The 18,174-nt window shown below is 57.7% G+C and overlaps 1 protein-coding gene across 7 annotated transcripts in view; it reads right to left on the minus strand.

Moving 5' to 3' along the window:
• BRD4 (bromodomain containing 4) overlaps positions 1 to 18,174 on the minus strand; it is an 86,781-nt gene that overhangs the window by 5,473 nt on the left and 63,134 nt on the right. For 6 of the 7 annotated variants that reach the window (XM_023246610.2, XM_045047402.1, XM_023246615.2 and 3 more), the window contains 7 exons: positions 14,386 to 14,595; positions 13,349 to 13,548; positions 12,730 to 13,025; positions 11,592 to 11,702; positions 2,093 to 2,145; positions 1,611 to 1,977; positions 388 to 975 (listed from right to left, as the gene is read on the minus strand). In XM_023246610.2, the coding sequence (XP_023102378.1) occupies positions 388 to 975; positions 1,611 to 1,977; positions 2,093 to 2,145; positions 11,592 to 11,702; positions 12,730 to 13,025; positions 13,349 to 13,548; positions 14,386 to 14,595 (1,825 nt within the window). Of the gene's footprint in view, positions 1 to 387; positions 976 to 1,610; positions 1,978 to 2,062; positions 2,146 to 11,591; positions 11,703 to 12,729; positions 13,026 to 13,348; positions 13,549 to 14,385; positions 14,596 to 18,174 lie in introns of all 7 variants that reach the window. The other variant, XM_023246621.2, reaches the window with a different exon arrangement.

The following is an 18,174-nucleotide window of genomic DNA, read 5'->3' on the forward strand; positions in this document are numbered from 1 at the left end:
TCTCCTCCAGGAAGCCTGTCCTGACTCTCAGAAATGGATAAGATGCCTCCCTGGGCTCCTGGCTTCACCACCTACCAGGATCACAGCGTACTGTAATGCTCGTGACTGCAACTTCCCAGACAAGGGCCAGCGGGGACCCCATTCTCAGTCATCTCAGGTGGCAAGTCAAGACAGACCCCAGATAACAATGCTACATGAAGCCCCAACGCCCCCTCTCCAACCAACCCAGAGCCTTCAAGGCTCAGCTCTGGGCCCACCTCAGCCTGGAGCTTGAGCTGACCCACTGGGCTTCTTAAAGACAAGATTCCGGGCCCAACACCAGTTTTTCCAGAGCCCGGGGCGGGGCGGGGGGGGGGGGGGCGGGGGAGGGGGCAAGGGCCGACTTACCTGTTGAATAGGGGTCTGACTTGTGGTGCCGGGGTGAAGGGTGGTGCTGGATGACCTGTTGAGGCTTGGCAGGCTGTGGCGGCGGCGGCTGCTGGCCAGGGGGTGGGTGTGCAGGCTGCTGGCCCGGGGGTGGCGGGGGCTGCTGGATGTGGGTGGGGAACTGCATGGGCTGCATGTGCACAGGCCGTGGCGGGGGCTGGTGCTGCTGCTGGGGCGGTGGCTGCGGCTGGGGAGGCGGTGGTGGTGGCTGCTGCTGCAGCTGCTGCTGCACGGCGGGGTGGGGTGGGGGCGGCAGGGGAGGCGGGGGCTGGGACTGCACCTTCACGGAAGGGAGTAGTGGTGTGGGGGGCTGCACCTTCTGCAGCTGCTGCAGGTAGAGCTGCATCTGCATGGAGGTGAGGGGTGGGGCGGGTGGCTCTTCGTCCTCCTGCAATAGCACTTGGGGGGGCTGAGCCATGGGGGGCTGTGGGAGAAGGGGTGGCTGAGCCAGGGCAGGTGACACGGCCGGGGGCCGGGCGGGCTTGGGGGGCAGGGCGGCGGCTCGGTTGCTGGGCCGCGACGGCTGCTGGGGCAGCGCGTTGTGCAAAGCTGGAAAGACAAGGGCGCGGCAGTGAGGCTCACGGCTTCTGCACCCCAAGGCCCAGCCTTCCCACTCCATCCTGACCTCCTACGGGTCTCCCGCCACTGGCTGCCCCACCCTCCCTGGCCTCCCACAAATTCAGGAATAAGAACAGTTTCCAGAGAGGTCTATGGGATCGGGCCCCTTGCCAGTGCCACTCTGCCCTGTGCTCTGCACCCCCGGCCTCCCTCCTTGCCCTGTGGGTCTCAGAGCAGGCCTTCCCCAACCCCCGCCCCCACCCAGCTACTTTGTCTCTGGCCCAAGTGCGCATGCATCCCCCAGCACCTCCATCCCCAAGTTGGAGGCAGCGTGCGGCAGCATATCTTTTCTCTATCTCGCGCGACACCCACCCCACGGAAGGAACACATCAGTGTCTTCCAGATCAAAGAACTAAAGAACTAACTCTATGCGGGGCCCGTCCCATGGCGTGCGTCTCAGTCTCCCGTCATTTCCTCAATGGCTCGGAAAATCAACTGGCCTCCCTTTGGAAGCAACACAACTACAGTCGAGGGGGTTCCACAGGTCGCCCAGAGTGCCCAGTCAGTGAAAGAGCAGGACGGGAAGGGGGCCTCCCTGCACCTCGGCAGGCGTGGCCGCAGCTCACCTGGAGGAGAGACCACCGAGTGCTGGTTGAGATGAGGTGGAGTGCTGTGCTCGGGCGGCTGGGGCAGGTGAGGGGGCAGCTCGGGCTGCGGCAGGTGCAGGATGGGCTGGGTGAAGTGGCCGATGGGGTCGAAGACGCTGCCTGGGAGCTGAGGCTCCAGGACGGGCACCTGGGCGGCGATGAAGGGCGGAGGCGAGGACTTCATCGTGGTGGCTGCCTGTGGCGGCATGGAAGGCGGGGGTGGCGGGGGTGGGGGCTGCTGCTGCTGCGGAGGTGGAGGCGGCGGGGGCTGCTGGGGAGGCGGCGGGGGCTGTTGGGGCACGGGGGCCGGGGTCTGCTGCATCTGCTGATGGTGGTGGTGATGGTGCTGCGGACAGACAGGCTGACGTCAGGCAGGCGGGACACGCCTGTGTACCCTCGGGGCCCATGAGGGCAGGTGGCCAGCTGCTCACCTGCTGGAGGACACCCCTGAGACCACGTACCTTCTTCTGCTCCCTCCCGGGGTGCCCCTTCTTTTTTGACTTCGGAGCCATCTCTGCAGAGGGAAAGAGAAGGTGGTGAGGTGCTGGGGGAGAGGACTGTGAGCCGGCCTCGGAGGCAGAGCCAGGAGAAAACAGAGGGTAAGTTCAGAAGGGCCGGTGACGGTGACAGGGAGGGTAGCTGGATTCCGTCAGGGACGGGAGTCGGTCATGGGAGAGAGAGACGTATGGGGCGTCACCTACCCATTTGCCTGCTACTTCTCCTAGCAGGGACCACGTCTGAAAAGCCTCCCTGCCCACGAGTTCCACTAAAGGATGATGCCCGGGTACGCTGGGAGATGAGCTTACAGAGACCTCCTCGCCCAGTGTCTCCCCCACTTGCTGGGTCAGACGCCACTATGGTGACTGAAGTGTCTGTACCCCAGCCCGCTCTGCCTTGGGAATAATTGTGCCACTCAAAATGATCACATCCATTTGATGGATCAGCCAAGTGAGGCTCAGAGAAATTAAGGGACCTGCCCTGTGTCACGCAGCTGCAAAGTAATGACATGGCTGCCTCCAACTGTACTGCCCTCTAAGCTGACTCCTTCCCATCCTCCCAGGGGAAGCAGAGCTGCACAACTGTGGTGAGAGTGGTGGTGTCGGCATGGGCCAAGGCCTGGCTGCAGAGTGAGCCCTTTAGGGGAGGGACTGATGGAGAGAGGGAGGGAAGGCAGGCCAGCGTCTCAGGAATGACCCGGAGGAAACGGAGAAGGTGCTCGCTACCGTGGCCAGCAAAGGTGGCCACCAACCAGCATCCCCTTCCTCGTGAAAGACCAGCCTCAGACAAGTCCCCGTGATGGGACACAGCCAACGTGCTGCAGGGAGAAGGCAGTGTGTGCCCTGGTTCCTCAGGGGCCGGCGGCTTGTTGCTGCCATCGTATGGCCTTGTCCAGGATGGGCCTGTCCCTGCAAGGAATGGGCAACCGCCAACACACACACACCCAACCCACAGATATATGCTAAGGATCTTCTGCCACCGGTTTGTCCCCTGCCAAGAATCGCTGGTGTGCGAACCCCAGAGAGGGAGAGGAGGCCCAGTCGGCACTCTTGGCCTAGGAAATGATGAAGTCAACAACGAGGTAGGAGACGGGACCCACGGTGCCTTTCAAGTTCCTGTCACCAAGAGACACCTCTTGGCTTTGCCTGGCTTCCCCTGAGCTCCTTGCCAGGGTGCCGGCTCTTGCTGGTGTCGGAGGACACATGCTTTGCCCAAGGCGGGCCACCTCTGCTGGTAGCTGCTTCACGGAGGGCCGTGCTAAGCTTCTGTGAGGTGCGCAGCCACAGGGCACAGCGCGCTACCAAAACGGAGAAGGGACCTCATGCCCTGCAAGAGCTCACCATTCCATGCAAGAGACAAGACAGTGACAAAGACCTCAGCTGCTATGGACACACGTCCTCATACAAATGGCCGCAACCGGGGACACCTGGAACACGGGAACCAGAAGCCCAGCCTCAAACCCGGACACTGGAGATGCCAGGAGAGGGTTCAGGGCTCTTTGGGTCACGGCAGGAAACCGGGTGAGAGGAACACTCTTGTGGGTGGGACATACAAAGGGGACAGTTTGGGTGACTTGCAGGATTAGGGCCATGGGGCTGGCCGCTGCAGGGTGAAGGAGGGACACTGAACTAGAAAGGTGGGAGGCTCAGGACCAAAGGGGCCCTCCATGCACTGGGCAGAGCACAGTGTGCAAAGGCCTCTGAGCCGAAGGGAGCAGGAAGGGGCTGGGGGCGGGGGCGTCCCTCCAGGACGGGCACCTCTCGCAGCAGATCCCAGGAACAGACACTGAAACTTGAGGGAGGCTGGAGCAGCCACTCACACATGGGCAGGCCTCTGGGAGTCTGGGGGACTGGAACCTAGGGTAAGAAAGGGCTCAGGCTCAGTGGGGAAAGACTGACCAGGAGAAGACACGGTGTTGCAGGGAGAGGGCTGGGGTGGCCAGTCATCTCATGGCCTCAGGGGAATCCCCCTTTTATTTCTACCATAAAGGAGGGACGGTGGTAGCTCTGTGTGCCCTCACTATCTCCTCGCACGCCGTGAGCAGAGAGGCCCACGTGAGCACTCATGGGGACTAAATGCTGTGGGGTCCCAGGGGTTCCAGAGAGTGGGTCTTGGCTGCCTTGGCAAGTGTCCCAGGTCTCTGTGGGGAAGTGCCGGTGGGGAGGGGGACGGGCCTAGAGTGGGAGAACCAGTGGGAGGTACGCAGCAGACCTCCAGGACCAGAGGTCACAAAAGGGGCCGGCGGTGGGGACCAAAGGGTGCTGGAGCCTGTTTGGGACAGCTGCGTACAGCTCATGTGGCCCGAGCCTCCTGCTGGAGTTACTGGTAGGAAGACAAGACAGGAAGTGCACAGCTTCACGACACACCAGCCCCGAGACACCCACACAAAACTCTCTAGAAAGGGTTACATGAAGATGGCCTCGAGTACTGTGTGATCTTTATTCCATGAAAATCTTGAACTCAACACAAATTTCATCTTTACATAGGATGGTAATTGTACAAAGAATTAAAACGTTTTTGTAAAATCTGATTAAAACACTGATTCCTCCCCCCCCCCCCCTCCGCCCCCACTCAAGGGAAGGAGACAGGATTGAGGGTAAGGGCAGGGCAGAGGCACAGAGCCCCTCAACACAACGGACGGGGGAGCCTTGGCGCTAGCAGAGGCCCAGGCCACCCGCCCCTCCTACAGCAACTCCTCAGGCCCCGCAGGCTGGCTGGTGTGTCAAGGCCCAGCTGGCATGTCCCCCTGCTCACACACAGGAGGCTGCCAATGAGGAGTGAGTGGGCACTGCTCTCTCTGCCCTATTCCTGGGGCACTGGGCACAGGTGACGGCTCGAGTCTAAAGATCGAGTTCCCTGACAGATAAAAGCCCGATGGGCAAGGAGGCCAGGATCCCTGGACAGCAAGGGTGCAGAGACCCTGCAGGCGAGCTGGCCTGTGGCTATAGCTGGTATGCACGAGTGTGGGAAGGGGTGGGGCGGCAACACAGGCCGACACTGTGGGAATCCAGGCTGCCATTTGTTCCAAGACGGCAGAATCTTCCCAGAAAGACAATGCCAGCAGCTTCCCAACTGTCCTGTGGGAATCTCTGGGCATGAAGCCCCCTGGCTCCAGCCAGGCCGAGCTGCACTGGGAACACATCAGGCACAGGCCAAAGGGCAACTCAAAATAGTCTGTTTGGCAAATGAGTTTGACTGGAAGAAGACTGGCCAGAGGATCAGAGAGCAGCCTAGGAACTCACAAGCATCACTGCAGGGCCCTGGAGAGGCTGGATCTAGAACCCAAGGCCCCGAGGAAGTGTCCCAGGGTTTCCGCACAGGAGGTGGCCAGCATCCACCAGCTGCTGACGGAACTATACCTCCTCAAACTTGCTTCCAGCTCTAGAAGGCAGGCTCCAAGGTGCCAGGAGACTGTTATAAGCCTTGAAGAAGTACACACAAACTACACTTTAAAAAGGAAGAGGGGGGAAAAAAAAAAAACAAAACAAAAAACCCCAAAAAACCAACCCCCCCCCCAAACAACAACAAAGAAAAACAAAAACAAAACAAAACTCCCTGAAACACAGATGCTGTTCCTTAAGGGACTTTTCATCAGGCAGTTTTCTGCTGAAATGCTGGATTCATGACCAAAAAAGGGCTGATATTTATTTTTAGAGCAAAAAATCCTATTCAGTGCCTCTCACAGGGCTTGGATGATGTGGCCACCCTGGCCTGCCCCACTCCCAGAGGCTGTCATTATTCTAGGGGACTGAAGACTGAGAGGGTGCTTGCACTGGCGACACTCCTTCAGAGATGTGCACAGAGCAGACCCCAAGGGCTCTGATGGCCTCACTATGGACTGGTCCAGTGTTCTGGGTTTGAGAGCCTTTTCTCGCCCACCAGCCCAGCGTCCCAACCCACTTGGGACAGGTCACCTGGCTGCATGGCCACTCTTCCTCGAGTACCCCTCACCAGTGGCCTTCCTAAAAGCACCCCTTCCCCCTGTAGCCTGCTTCTAATTACTTGGGAGGGACAGGGAGGCAGCCCAAGAGGTACTTTCCCCTCTGTGACTTCGGGCAAAGAGGCCAAAAAAGTTGGGAAAATGCCCAACAGGCAACAATGGGAACAATGAAAACAGAAGGAAGACTCCAGGGGCCAGGAGTAGTCTGTGGCTGGTGACAGCCTCTGGCTGGAGCCTCACAAGCCACCAGAAAGAGGGCATGCTGAGGGACAACCCCGTGAGCTTTTGAGCCCAGCCAGGCTTGCCCCTAAAGCCCCTGTTCCTCACTGGGGAAAGCGCTAGATTAATTAGAGTGTTCTTCTTTAGGCTGAATGAGATCTTCCCTGGGCTAACATCATTTTAAGATCCAGGAGGAAAGCAGTTAGGATCCAGAAAAAGAGGGAGGGATGAAGAGAGAAAACATACTCGTGACGGGGCCTTGCACACGGAGCAGCACCACACGTATGTGTGTGCGGGGGGATTGTCATCACCCTCTGGGAGATGCCACCCACCCAGAAGACCCCAGACGACCAGGGAGGCTGGGCAGGACAGCCAAGCAGTCTTTACACAGGAGGCCCGGGTGGCCAGCCAAGCAGGCAGCCTTCCCGGAGGCGGGATTAGGCGTGTGCTGCTGGACATGACTAAATCCACCCCAGGGGACAGGCCCAGGGCTCTGAGGAATTCCATAACTTGATGGAGTCCTGTCCCTTTCACAGAAGAAAATGGACTTAAGCTATAGCTTGCTGGGAAGGAATCTGGAACTGAAGACCGTTTTATTAAGAGTCCGTGTCCAATGATTAGGCAGGACCTACATAGAGGGAGAGAGAAACCAGTGTGAGAGAAATGGTGTGGAATGTACCGTTCAAGTCACAAGAACAGAAGAACCACAGACCGAGCCAGCCTCCTGTGCCCTGCCCACGGACAGGGCACGAGAGAACGGCGCCGGAGCCTGGGAGCCCTGCCCCCTGCCTGGCCAGCCGCGGGCGGGGACAGACCCACCTTCCCTTTACAAGGGCCACAGATCCGGCACGTGTGGACGTCTCCAAAACCACCCAGAGCCTGCTCATGCTTCCACACAGAGTAACTGCTTCCAGGAACAAGTTCATGTGCACCCTGAGCATGGACCAGCATTTCCTTTACTGGTCTTTGAATGTGAGAGATGCCCTGGCCTGTCGTCCTTGCCATCACTCCTGAAGACCAGCCAGGTGTGCCCACACGTCCATCAGGCACCCCCCCCCCCCCAAGCTTGTCTCCCCTCCGTATCTGCTTTACTGCACACTGTCTTTCTCAGGGAGGTGATGCCAGCCCTTCCTCAGGGCTGGGGCACAGGTAAGAAAACCCCCAAGAGAGGGGCTCTGCAGTGCAGGACCTCCAGCAAACACCCTCCCTTCTGCATTCCTACAAACACCAAGAAACATCAACAAAAAACAAATTACAAAAAGACCAAACAATTCTATACACCGTCAAGGTGGGGTGAAATCAGAAGACATGCGAGGAGGAAAGCGGTCTCGAGTGTTTCCCCTTGACGGGAGAAGGGCATGGGGCATGTTCCCACCCACACAGCAGAGGAGATGCCTCTGCCAGAGTCACGGATGCAACCAACACTGCAGTCCCATGGTCTTCAAGTGTGTGTGTGTGTGTGTGTGTGTGTGTGTGCGCGCGTGCGTGCGTGCATGGGAAAAACCCACCCACTGGCCGGACTGTCATTCAGGGCACATTCCACAAGGCTCACCCTCGCCCACGAAGCCCCAGAGTCCCTCCAGCTGCGACCCCTGCATGTGAGTGTATGAGAGGGGTCACCTGACAGCACAGGCAGACCAGCTACAGTCCTGCGCTCCAGGTCCCTTCCTACCTCCCTATGCCCCTACCAGGGGCCTCTCCCTCTTCCCAAGAGCAAGTATTACACCCTTGGAGCAGGCAGCAGCAGGCCCCAAGATGGGCCTGGGACCCAGTCCCTCAAAGACCCCAGGGGTCGGAAGCTGAGGCTGGTTGTCTGGGAAGAACGCCCTGTGGCCTCTGTCTGCACTTTCCGGCTCAAATCTTTCCAAAACATCAAGCATTCCTTTTTTCCCCGGAGCTATTAAGAAACACCCACAAGCTCAAATCCTGGGAAAAGGAAACAAGGAGACTAAAATAGCTGGAGTGAGCTCCCACTGCAACTAGAAGACCAGGCACAAATCCAAGAGAACTACCCCACACCTCCCTGAAGCCGTCCCAGCCAGGTAGCTGGGGTACAAGGGTGCAGTCCTAAGAGGGACAGGAGCTGTGTACCCACCCTACCCAGAAAGACCCGTGGATGGCACGTGGAAAGAGGCTGTCACCAGCGACATGACGGGGTGGAAAGCTGGACAAAGAGTCCTAGGACATTCCCTCTGGCCCCGTGAGCCAGGCAGACATGATCCCAGCACTGGTGACCGACAGGCCACACAGCTCTGCCCAAAGCCCATCTGGGATGGCTGCGGAAAAGGGGGAACCAGGCACTCACCTCTGGCCTGCCCAGCCGAGGTCTACAGATGCCTTAGGAGCAAGTGGGAAAGTGGCATTTGCATTCCCTGCCCTGTGCCAATACTGAACCCTGAAGCAGATTCGAACTTTATCCAGAACTGAAGCTCAATGAAAGACCATAATCCAAGTAATAGCTGGGTTCAGAGGATGTGGTGGGACTGGCCAACAGCGTGCTTCTGGGCGGTGGGGAGGAACACATGGTGGCCTGGGACCGAGCTAGGAAAGCCCAACCCCTGCCCCCCCCCCCAACTCCATCTGTGGGTGCACCGCCTCCCTGAACTGCTTGGCCCCAAGGACCAGCCCCATGCCTTAAGCAGTCCACAGCATCCTTATCTATGGAGAGGAGCCAGAGAAGGGATCTATGCACCAACCCCCCCCAACCCCCCCACCAAGCTCCAATTTAGTGCCTGTTTGGTTTCTTTTGGTGATTCATGTCTCAGGGCCCTGTCGGCAGAAACGACCCTTAGTACAAGTGACAAAAATAGGCCCTTTCAGGAATTTCGGCTCCAGTCCAAATGGAAACACAAGAACAAGGAGGGCAAAAACAAACCCCAAAAGACCAAAAGAAATACCTTCAATAACCCCCACCCTGTCCTATCTTCCCAAGGCAGAACCACTAACTGGCCACAGAAATTAGGGCTGCCTAGCTCCAGGGACCCAGCTTGAGCAGCTGCCCTGGAAGCAAGTGCAATTTCCTATGCGGGATGGGGTGGCGGGTGGCTGCATTCAATGATGCAGGGGCGCAAGCTCCCTCCCATTTTCGGGCCGAGTGTCTGAGCCCTAGGGCACAAACCCACACGGTGGTTCTCTTGAGAGAAGCATCCAGCTGACCCACAATAGAGCTCTCCGGTGCACACAGATGGCAAAGGAAAAGCCAGAGCCTTGAAGACAAATGGGAGCCTCCCAAAACTCAAGGTGGGGAGGGTGCCTGGAAAGAGGGATGGGCCGGAAGCAGCAGGGCAAGCCACTGGGCCGGATTGCTGGAGCCTGAGAGCCTGCAGGCCGTCGGCTCAGAGACTGTAAATCTCACCCTCCTTCCCGCCAGGACAGCTGTTCCCAGGACTCTCAGATTACTTGTTGCACAATCTTTCCATCTCTTTAAAAGGGGGGGCACAAAAAGGGAAAAAGTATTCTCAGCAGTAGAGAGCTGTTGGAGATTCCGTCACAGCTGCCCCACATCAGATGGTAGGAGGCGTGTGCAAGGCACTCAGGAGCCCAGGAGGATTTCCCACCTAAGGCAAACACACCCCAAAGAAGAGCTTGGGGATCAGGGACAAAGGCCACGGTCACAGATTCGCAATGAGGACTTGCCGGTTGGGTACCATGATCTACGTCGGGGCCAAAGCAGTTTGCCCTTGGCCAAACTGCGCCGTTTTAACAATCGGGTCCCCTGCCAATTCCAAGCTTTGGGGTTTTCTTTTGGTCACTCATATACTTAGGAGAAAAGGTTGTGACACCCCTAGCAGGAGCAGCGTGCTAGAAACTGCAGGAGGTGCAAAACCCCAGAGCAAAGGCAAACCTGCGGCATGGCTGGCACAGAAGAAGGTGAGAAGTCAGGGGCCACCAGGAATGCTAATTGGGCCCAAGAATACGGTCATTCATCCTGCTGAGGGCAGTTGGCGCTGGCTTCCTGCCAGCCCTTCCTGGGCGGGTATGGGGGTGTGGCGCCCCCTGCTGGCTGACAGATAAAAAAAAGCAATGGGGGGGGGGGTGCTGGTTAGAAGAAAAGGACAAAGAATGGAGACAGAAGGGCAGCAAACTGCCCACAGCAGTCTCTGCATACAGCGGAGCTCAGGAAATATGGAACATAGCTTAATGACTTAATGACTCTCATTTGGGCCCACTGGAGACAGAATCTGGAGTCTTGGAGAAGCCCTTTGCCCACCTCAAGGCAAGCCTCCCACCTACCTGGGAAGCCTGGTACCCTTTCCTGTCAAAGCGGAGAGACAGAGTGAGAAGGCCCAGAAGCCCTCCTGTCCTCAGCTTCCCCAGAAAAAGGCAGGCTGAGCTGACAAGAGGACCCAGGTGTGCACACGCCTCGGGAGAGGGGTCACAAAGCTACTCTAAGTGTAAGGGGCCTCAAACTTCCTTGGCCCGATCAGATCACATTATCTTCATAAACTGACTACGTGGGGCTTACTATTAGTTTTAAGTCAGAATAACAGGCCAGAGACGAAACAGGTCTATGAAAGAAAACACCCAGAAATCCTTCCCACTGAGGATGCACATACCACAGCCTGCCTGGAGAGGCTGCTCGGCTGATGGCACCAGACCTGCCCAGAGGCCAGCCCGCCCCCCCAGACTCGCAAGGCCACCCCCACCAGCTCCAGCTCACAGAACAGGCTGGTTGCCAGGCTTCCTTTCTAGCCTCTCCTCCGGGCCAGTGTGAGGGAGCATCTGCCCCTCTCCCCATGCTCCCTGCGAATAATCAGGAAAGCGCCCCTCTGCAGGAAAAGCTTCTCTCCTACCACCGTGCAGCTCTCAGCGTCTCCACCTGCCCTTTCTCACTCCCACTTCCCACACTGAAGCTGCTGCTCAGGTGGGCGGTAGGGTCAGCCAGGACACCACCATGGGGCACACGTGCAGGCCCACGTGTGTGCACACTGCGTGAGGGGCAGCCAATGCAGCTGTGAGCACTCTGGGGCGAATGGCAGAGCCCCGAGCCTGGTGACAGCAGAGTCGAGAGCAGGCCGCCACACACGTGTTGCTGGAGCACATCACCTGAACAGCCGTGCTGCATGCGACCGTGACACAGGAAGAGACTGTAGGGCCGGGTGGGTGGGGTCACACTAACACTGATGCCACCACCTGGGCCCCAACACCCAAAGTCCTCACCAGGCCCCCCGAGCTCCCCAGTGTCCTAGCGAGAGGGTTACCGTTCTTATTATGACAGCCGTCTCTGGTCTCAGGTAGCCTGGACACGTGACTGAGCCAAACACAGGGAAGAACGCGACAAGAAGCTCAGTAAGACATCTAACCTGTTTCGGAGTCTTCACTGTCAGAAGAGCTGGACTCGCTGGTGCTCTCCGACTCCGAGGACGAGAAGCCCTTCATCTTAGAGGAGCCAGCAATCACATCAACTTTCTCGGCTGTAATAAAGCAATAGGGACACAGTCAGGCAGGGCGCCGACCTAGGGGGCTACTGCTGGCCACAGGAATAGCCCAACCGCCCGCAAGAAGGGCCAGTGGGCTGCTTCTACGAGGCCCTGACCAGTCCTACTGTGTGCCAGCCAAAAGCTTGGCGTAATACTAGAATTTCAAAGCCCCTCCAATCTCTCAATACCCTATGCTGGGTTCACCAGACAGTTAAGACACAAGGCAGGAAGTAATTCCCTGACATGAGGGACCGCTGAGCTCAGGCTCCCTCAGCTACTTTTCAGACAGTGGGTGCAGGGGACCCCAAGACATGACGGCAGGGACAAAGCAAGACATGAAAGAGCCCCGGGAGTCTCCCAGCACCTCGGTGCGTAGACCGAGGGCACAGTGTCACTGTGCAGCACCCTAGGGAGGAGCCCGAGCGCACCAGGAGTCAATGTGGACTGGGACAAAGGCTGCATACAACACTCTGATGTGGATATTAAGTCCTACTGGTCTCCAGACAAAAACCGTGAGTTAAGATGAGACATTTTTAACAGGCAAGTGCTGCCTGGCAGACTGTTGTGGAGGGGCCCGTGTCGAAGCAGAGAAGCAAAGCAGGCAGTGCAGACCTAACATCTTTCCTCCTGGCCACTGCACCTGGCCCTCACCCTCTGTTCTAAAGAGGTGGCAGCAGGGCGGGGATGGCTGGCTTTTGGGGAAGACCCAGTGGTAAGGGCAACAGAAGCTGCTGCTCAGAGCAAGGCTGAGGACACTGAGGTGCAGGCAGGCCTTAGATGGGTACCGGCCAGGAGGCGGAGAATGGCACCACCAGCCCAGGGTCAAGTGTGATGTCACAGCCCTCCAGAGGTTTCTGTGTCGAGGACACAGCTTTTGTAACTGGAAAAACAGCCTACAGAGGGAGAGGGCCATGTCTGGAAGGCAAAGTTAATGGAGGATGCCCACTCGCCCAGCCTCCTCCCTGTCGGCCAGGGCTGGCCAGGACTCAGAGCACACCCTGCCCCAGGGGCCCAAGGGCACCTTGAGGTTTCCTTTTCTTCCGCAAACAGGAGGTTACGTAGCGCTCCAGTTCTCGAAGGGTGGACGGCTTCAGAGTCTCAAAGTCGATCTCAATCTCATCGGGGTTGGAGTTCTTGAGGGAGGGCTCCCGCGACTGGATGATGTGCACCACGCGGCCCAGTTTCTCACCAGGGAGCTTGTTGATGTCTAGGCTGAGCTGCCGCTTCTCCTCATACGACATGGGCTTGCACTTGTCCTCCTCCTCCGACTCGTACGCAGGAGGGGGCTTGTTCTTCATGGGCGCAGGCTCCTTCTTGCTACGAAGGGATGATGCAGACACCATTGTCAACATGAGGCACCCATTCCTCCATCTGGGGCTTAGGGGAGGGCTTCCACACCCCCACCCAGATGGCCTTCACAGGAAACAGGGAGGCTGGCAACGCCTTCCTGGGAGCACCCAACGGAGACAGACCGCAAACCATGCCCTGTCCTCACCTTCTGCTCCATGCTGCCTATCTTCCTTCCCTTTCCAAACACACTGGGTGCCAAGACCCACCCCAGGAGAAAGGGCGGCGAGGCAGCCTCCCTACCCACCGTGGCCAGCAGGGGTCCCCACCCAGGGCAGCTCAGGGAGGCAGACCTCGCATTGCTGTTGCTGCTGTTATTTTTCTTGGTCTTTTTAGGAGGAAGTTCCTTGGCTTTGCTCTTCTTATTCTCCTCCACTTCTTCTTTCTTTTTGTGCTTTTCTTTTTTCTTTTCTTTTTTGTCTTTCTCCTTTTTCTTTGGTTTGTTCTGCTGGGGCTGGGAGAGGGCTGCAAGCTGCTCGTGCACGGCTTTGAGCTGTGGAGCAGACAGGCAAGGTACACGCGCCCATCATCCTGGTCTCTGGGTGGACCCCCGGGCACCAGGGTGCAGAGGAGGAGGGAAGCACAGGGAGGGGGCTGGCCCTCAGCCTTATGACCTGCCGCCTCACCAGATTCTTGAAGTGCCCACACCCACCCAGGCCGTGGACTCCGAGGATGGCCAGTGTCCTCTTGGCTAGAGAAGCTGCCCAAGCTGGCAGATACCAAGCTCCACAGCCATCCAGGAGGAGGGTCCCTGGGAGGCTGGGGACTAAGGTCCTGATGGCTGGCTTGTAGGGCCTCAGGAGAGATGGACATCCTGGCTGAGGCTCCTCCTTTCAGATGCTGGAAGGATCTAGAAGCCTCGCCTCTGCCCGCAAAACAGCCATGTCTTCCTACCTCCACACCCACGGTGTACATATATGCAGTTGACTCTTGAACAATGTGGGTTTGAACTGTGCAAGTCCACTTATATGTGGATTTTTTTTCCCGATCGATACGGTACTATGAATATATTTTCCAGTTCTTATGGTTTTCTTGATGTTTCCTTACTTTGCCGTAAGAATACACTACATGATGTGTGCCACCCATAAAATAGGAATTAATCGACTCTTTACGTTACAGGTAGCTTCTGGTCAACAGTAGGCTGTTAGTAGGTGTTCTGGGGAGCCAGAAGTTGCACACCGATTTCCCACTGCACGGGAGGCCAGCACGCTTAAACCCCTCATCCCACTGGAACTCCAAGCTGGGACTCACCAGGTCATGGAGAACCCTGGGGAGACTGCCCGGTCCATGCATTCTGGGTGACTGGGAACGGGGCTGCCCACATCCTCACCTGCTCCTGGAGCTCGGCCAGCCGCTGGGCTCGTTCCTCTTCAGAGTCATCGGTGGAGCTGTCACTGTCGGAGGAGCTATCGCTGCTGCTGTCGCTGGACGAGGGCGGGGCTGCCACTTTGGTTGGGGGTGGCACCGCTGGGGAGGACACGGCCACCACAGGCTCCTCAGGCTCGTCTGGCATCTTGGCAAAGCGCATCTCGAACACATCCTGGTTGGGGGGTGGGGGTGGGAGCCGTGCCTGTGAGGGCTGCTGGGGGCCCAGGCATGGGTGGTGGGGGGCTGCCTGGGATGTGGCTCAGCATCACCGAGCCTCCCTGACTGCCGGGCTTGACTCAACAGGAAGTAAGCAGGAGGGCCAAAGGGGGCTAGGCTGATGGTGACCACCCCACACCCCACCACTAAGACAAGGGGCTGGGTGAGGACCCTCGTCAGCTCTTCCAACACTTCTCACAAATTTCACTTTGAAATGTCCTTCTGACATGGCTTGGCACCCATTCTCCAGGAGACACAGGCCAGGTAAGTACATGTGACCCACGTCACAGGAGGCAGCTGGCCCACTGAGGACGTCTGTGTGGAGATCCTAGATAGATGGCAGGCCGAGGGCAAGACCCACAAACAGTGCCTTGAGGTTCTCATTAGGTCAGTGCTTGCTCAGCACATCCCGAGGGCGCCTCCTGCATGCCAGGGCCGGGCACTAAGATACAATGATGAACAGAACAGGAACCTCTGCCTGCCTCCGGTTCACACTCCCTCAGGGAGCAGGTGGGGTCTTCAGTTTGAGAGAGCATTCCAGGCAGAGGAAACAAACACCACATGCAAAGGCCTGGCCCTGGAGTAAGCGTGCCTTGTGCACAGACCAAGGCCGGCAAGGCAGCTGAGCCTCTGCTGCAGCAGGCACGTGTCCGCCCCCACCCCCTCCTCAGACCACCTCTGGGGCACCTGGGCAGAGCCATGCCACTGGCTGAGGGGTCTCCAGGGCATGGCCAGCAAGGTGGGAAAGGTATAACAGAAGTGGATGTGGGGGCGCTGGAGACAGGCTACAGGAGGGAGTAAATCTTGTGAGGTGCCAGAGACCCAACCACATGCCCAGGGCTGTTAAGCACAGGATCCCACCAACCCAGGATTCCGAGACCTTCCAACTGTAAGTCGCAGGAATCCGATGGAACTCCACATGGGGTCACAGAGCTTGGGGGCAGCAGCTTTGTCTGGGCACCTAGGCCCAACAGCCCTGCCTCACCAGCCAGTCGGCCGGCAGGTCCCTTCCTACCCCAAGGGCTCCATGATCGTAAGCCCAGTGATGACTCAGGACAAAGAACAGCAGTGAAAAGAACAAAGTTAGCTTCCCAGAAGGACTGCAGGACCTGCTTTAAAAGCCTAGAAAATGTCAACGTAGCATCTCACGCAAGAGAACAGGCCTTCCCAAGTGTGAACTGATGCTTCGGAGCAGCATGGCCCATGAGGCCTGGGAGGGCCGTGGGGTCAAGCCCCAAGGCTGCTGTGTCAAACAAACTAGGCTACACTTGACACAGCTGGCCCTAGAAGCCTCTCCTGATATCTTTGGAAGCACAGCTTCAGGTTTTCTGTCCCCAAGGCAGCTGGGAAAGGGGACGACCCCTGGGCAGCAGGGCAGGTGTCCTCCCCAACTGCAGTGTTGTCCCCTCCCCTCCAGACCACCCAGTTCAGGCTCCTCCAAGGCAGTTCCTCCTCCCAGCAAAGTGACAACCTGGATTCTGCTGTATAAGTGGTTTTGCTACTATAAATTATAGTCATTTATACAGACATTTCTAATTTCTAAGTTATACAGAAATACATTCTGGAGCAGGTCGGGTGGCAGTGGAGAAGACACCCAGGAGGCATGAGCAAGAGACTGTCACCACCCTGGCTAAAGGAGACAGGGGCTCACACCAGGGCAGAGGCCCCCAGTGTGGCAGCAAGCAAGACCCTTACTGCCCACAGTGCCCCGGGTCCCCAACAGACCCACAGGAGCGTCCAGAAAAAGCCAGGCCTGCTGCCAAGGAGGAGGGGGCAGGTTAGAGAAGTGTGCCTGAGGTGTCAGGACCCCACAGAGGGAGGAGGGTGGCAGCCATGGCCGAGTACCTGGTGCTGCCGGGAGGTGAGCTTTACCAGGTGGGAGCTTCCTCATGCCACTTATGTGTGTGCCCAGCATCTCCTGCCAGCTACCAGACAGCTCTACCCTTGCCACTAGGACATCCCTGCTCCTCCCCAACAGGCTGTGGGTGTGGTGGAAATGGAAGCCAGGACTCGCCCTGAGGCCTCTCCTAGGGTACTCCCTGGCCCTGCTCTCCCAAGGCTCCAAGACCAAAGAGCAAAGAGCACAAGCTAGGAGGCCAGGCGGGCTGGCTGGCTGGGCAGTCACCGCGGGGCCTACAATCTGGGGATGCTGGCTTCCCTGTCTCGAGCAGCTACAAGACCTGTCATCCTCCCATCTGCCCCGGTTCCAGAAGGGGGCACCCTGCGAAATGCACTTGGGCTTGAGTGCCAGCGAACCTAGAGCTACCGCAGAAAAACCTTCCCGCGTGGCTGAGACAGACTTGCACCCGTATGGTAAAGAGAAACGATGTGCTCCCTGCCCTCAAGGAGTGAACAGTTATAAAGTACTATTAAGTGTTAAGGTGGAAACAGCAAAGGACTGGTGAAGAGTCCCTGGGAAATCTGAAACCTAAGGATGAGGGTGGGGTGTGTGTGTGGGGGGAAGGGGACATGATACCAAAAGCTGCAGAGACCTAGCAAGGATGTCTCAAAGGAGAGAAAGTTGTGACTCACGAATCCAGGTGTTCATCCTGCTGGCCAGGTGGAAAATGGGGGAGAGGGTGTGGGGCCAGGCTAGAGGACGCCAAAACCGAAAGAGACGCACCAAGGTCAAAGGTCTTGTGAGGGAGGACACTGAGGCGATGAGCAGAGAATACCAACAACCAGCACTCTCTAGGAGAGCAGGGGCTCGGGGCTTCCACACTAGGGCTGGCAGTGTCTAGAGGTGGACCCAGCTCCTCTGTCCAGCTCCACCCACACTGCAATTCTCAGCATCAATCAGCAAAGCACACTGGTTTCAGAGCAGGCGTCTCCTCTTGCTAGAATGTTCACTGGGTCACCTACTCTGGGCTGCGTCAGATTCGAGGGGGAGGCACACCCTCCACCCCTCTAGTGAAACAGCTGCCTGAGTGCCAAACGGTCAAGCACGGCCAAGCCCGGATACAGCTGTGGGGCTTGGCCGTATCTGGGCACAGCGAGGCTCAGAGGAGGGGGGTTGTGGTGGGGAGCAGAATGCAGGCAGTGGCAGGCCACTAAGTGCCGGGTGCTAGAGATGCAGCTGTGAGTGCACACACTCAGAAACACACATTTACATACACCCGAAAAGCTTCCTGCCTCTGGGATCTAATGCAGGATATCCCAATGCAATTTTCATTTTTCTTTGCTATAAAAATAACTGCACATCACCTTGAATCTGCGCTTTTTCTTGCACTAAAACTCTGGTAATCTACAAGGGCGCCAAACTCCCCAAATGACTCCTCGATTCACAACAGAGCAGGCAGTCTAAATGGCAGTACCGCCAGCAGCTCTGGGCCTACCAGATGGACTCGCGGGCCTCAGCCCAAGCCACCTGTGGACTGAGGAAACCCTGAGCCCAGTCACTCCTGGCTGTCTTTGTGACCATGGCTGCCAGGTGGTAGGATGTGTGTTTTCTAAAGGCCTAGAATTTAGAGACTGGAAGAGGAAAACAAAGTGGATTCTTTTCCATGTGATTTTCCAGGTAAATCCCAGTTCTTGG

Source organism: Felis catus, chromosome A2 (genome assembly GCF_018350175.1).
Source record: "Felis catus isolate Fca126 chromosome A2, F.catus_Fca126_mat1.0, whole genome shotgun sequence".
NCBI classification, from domain to species: Eukaryota; Metazoa; Chordata; class Mammalia; order Carnivora; family Felidae; genus Felis; species Felis catus.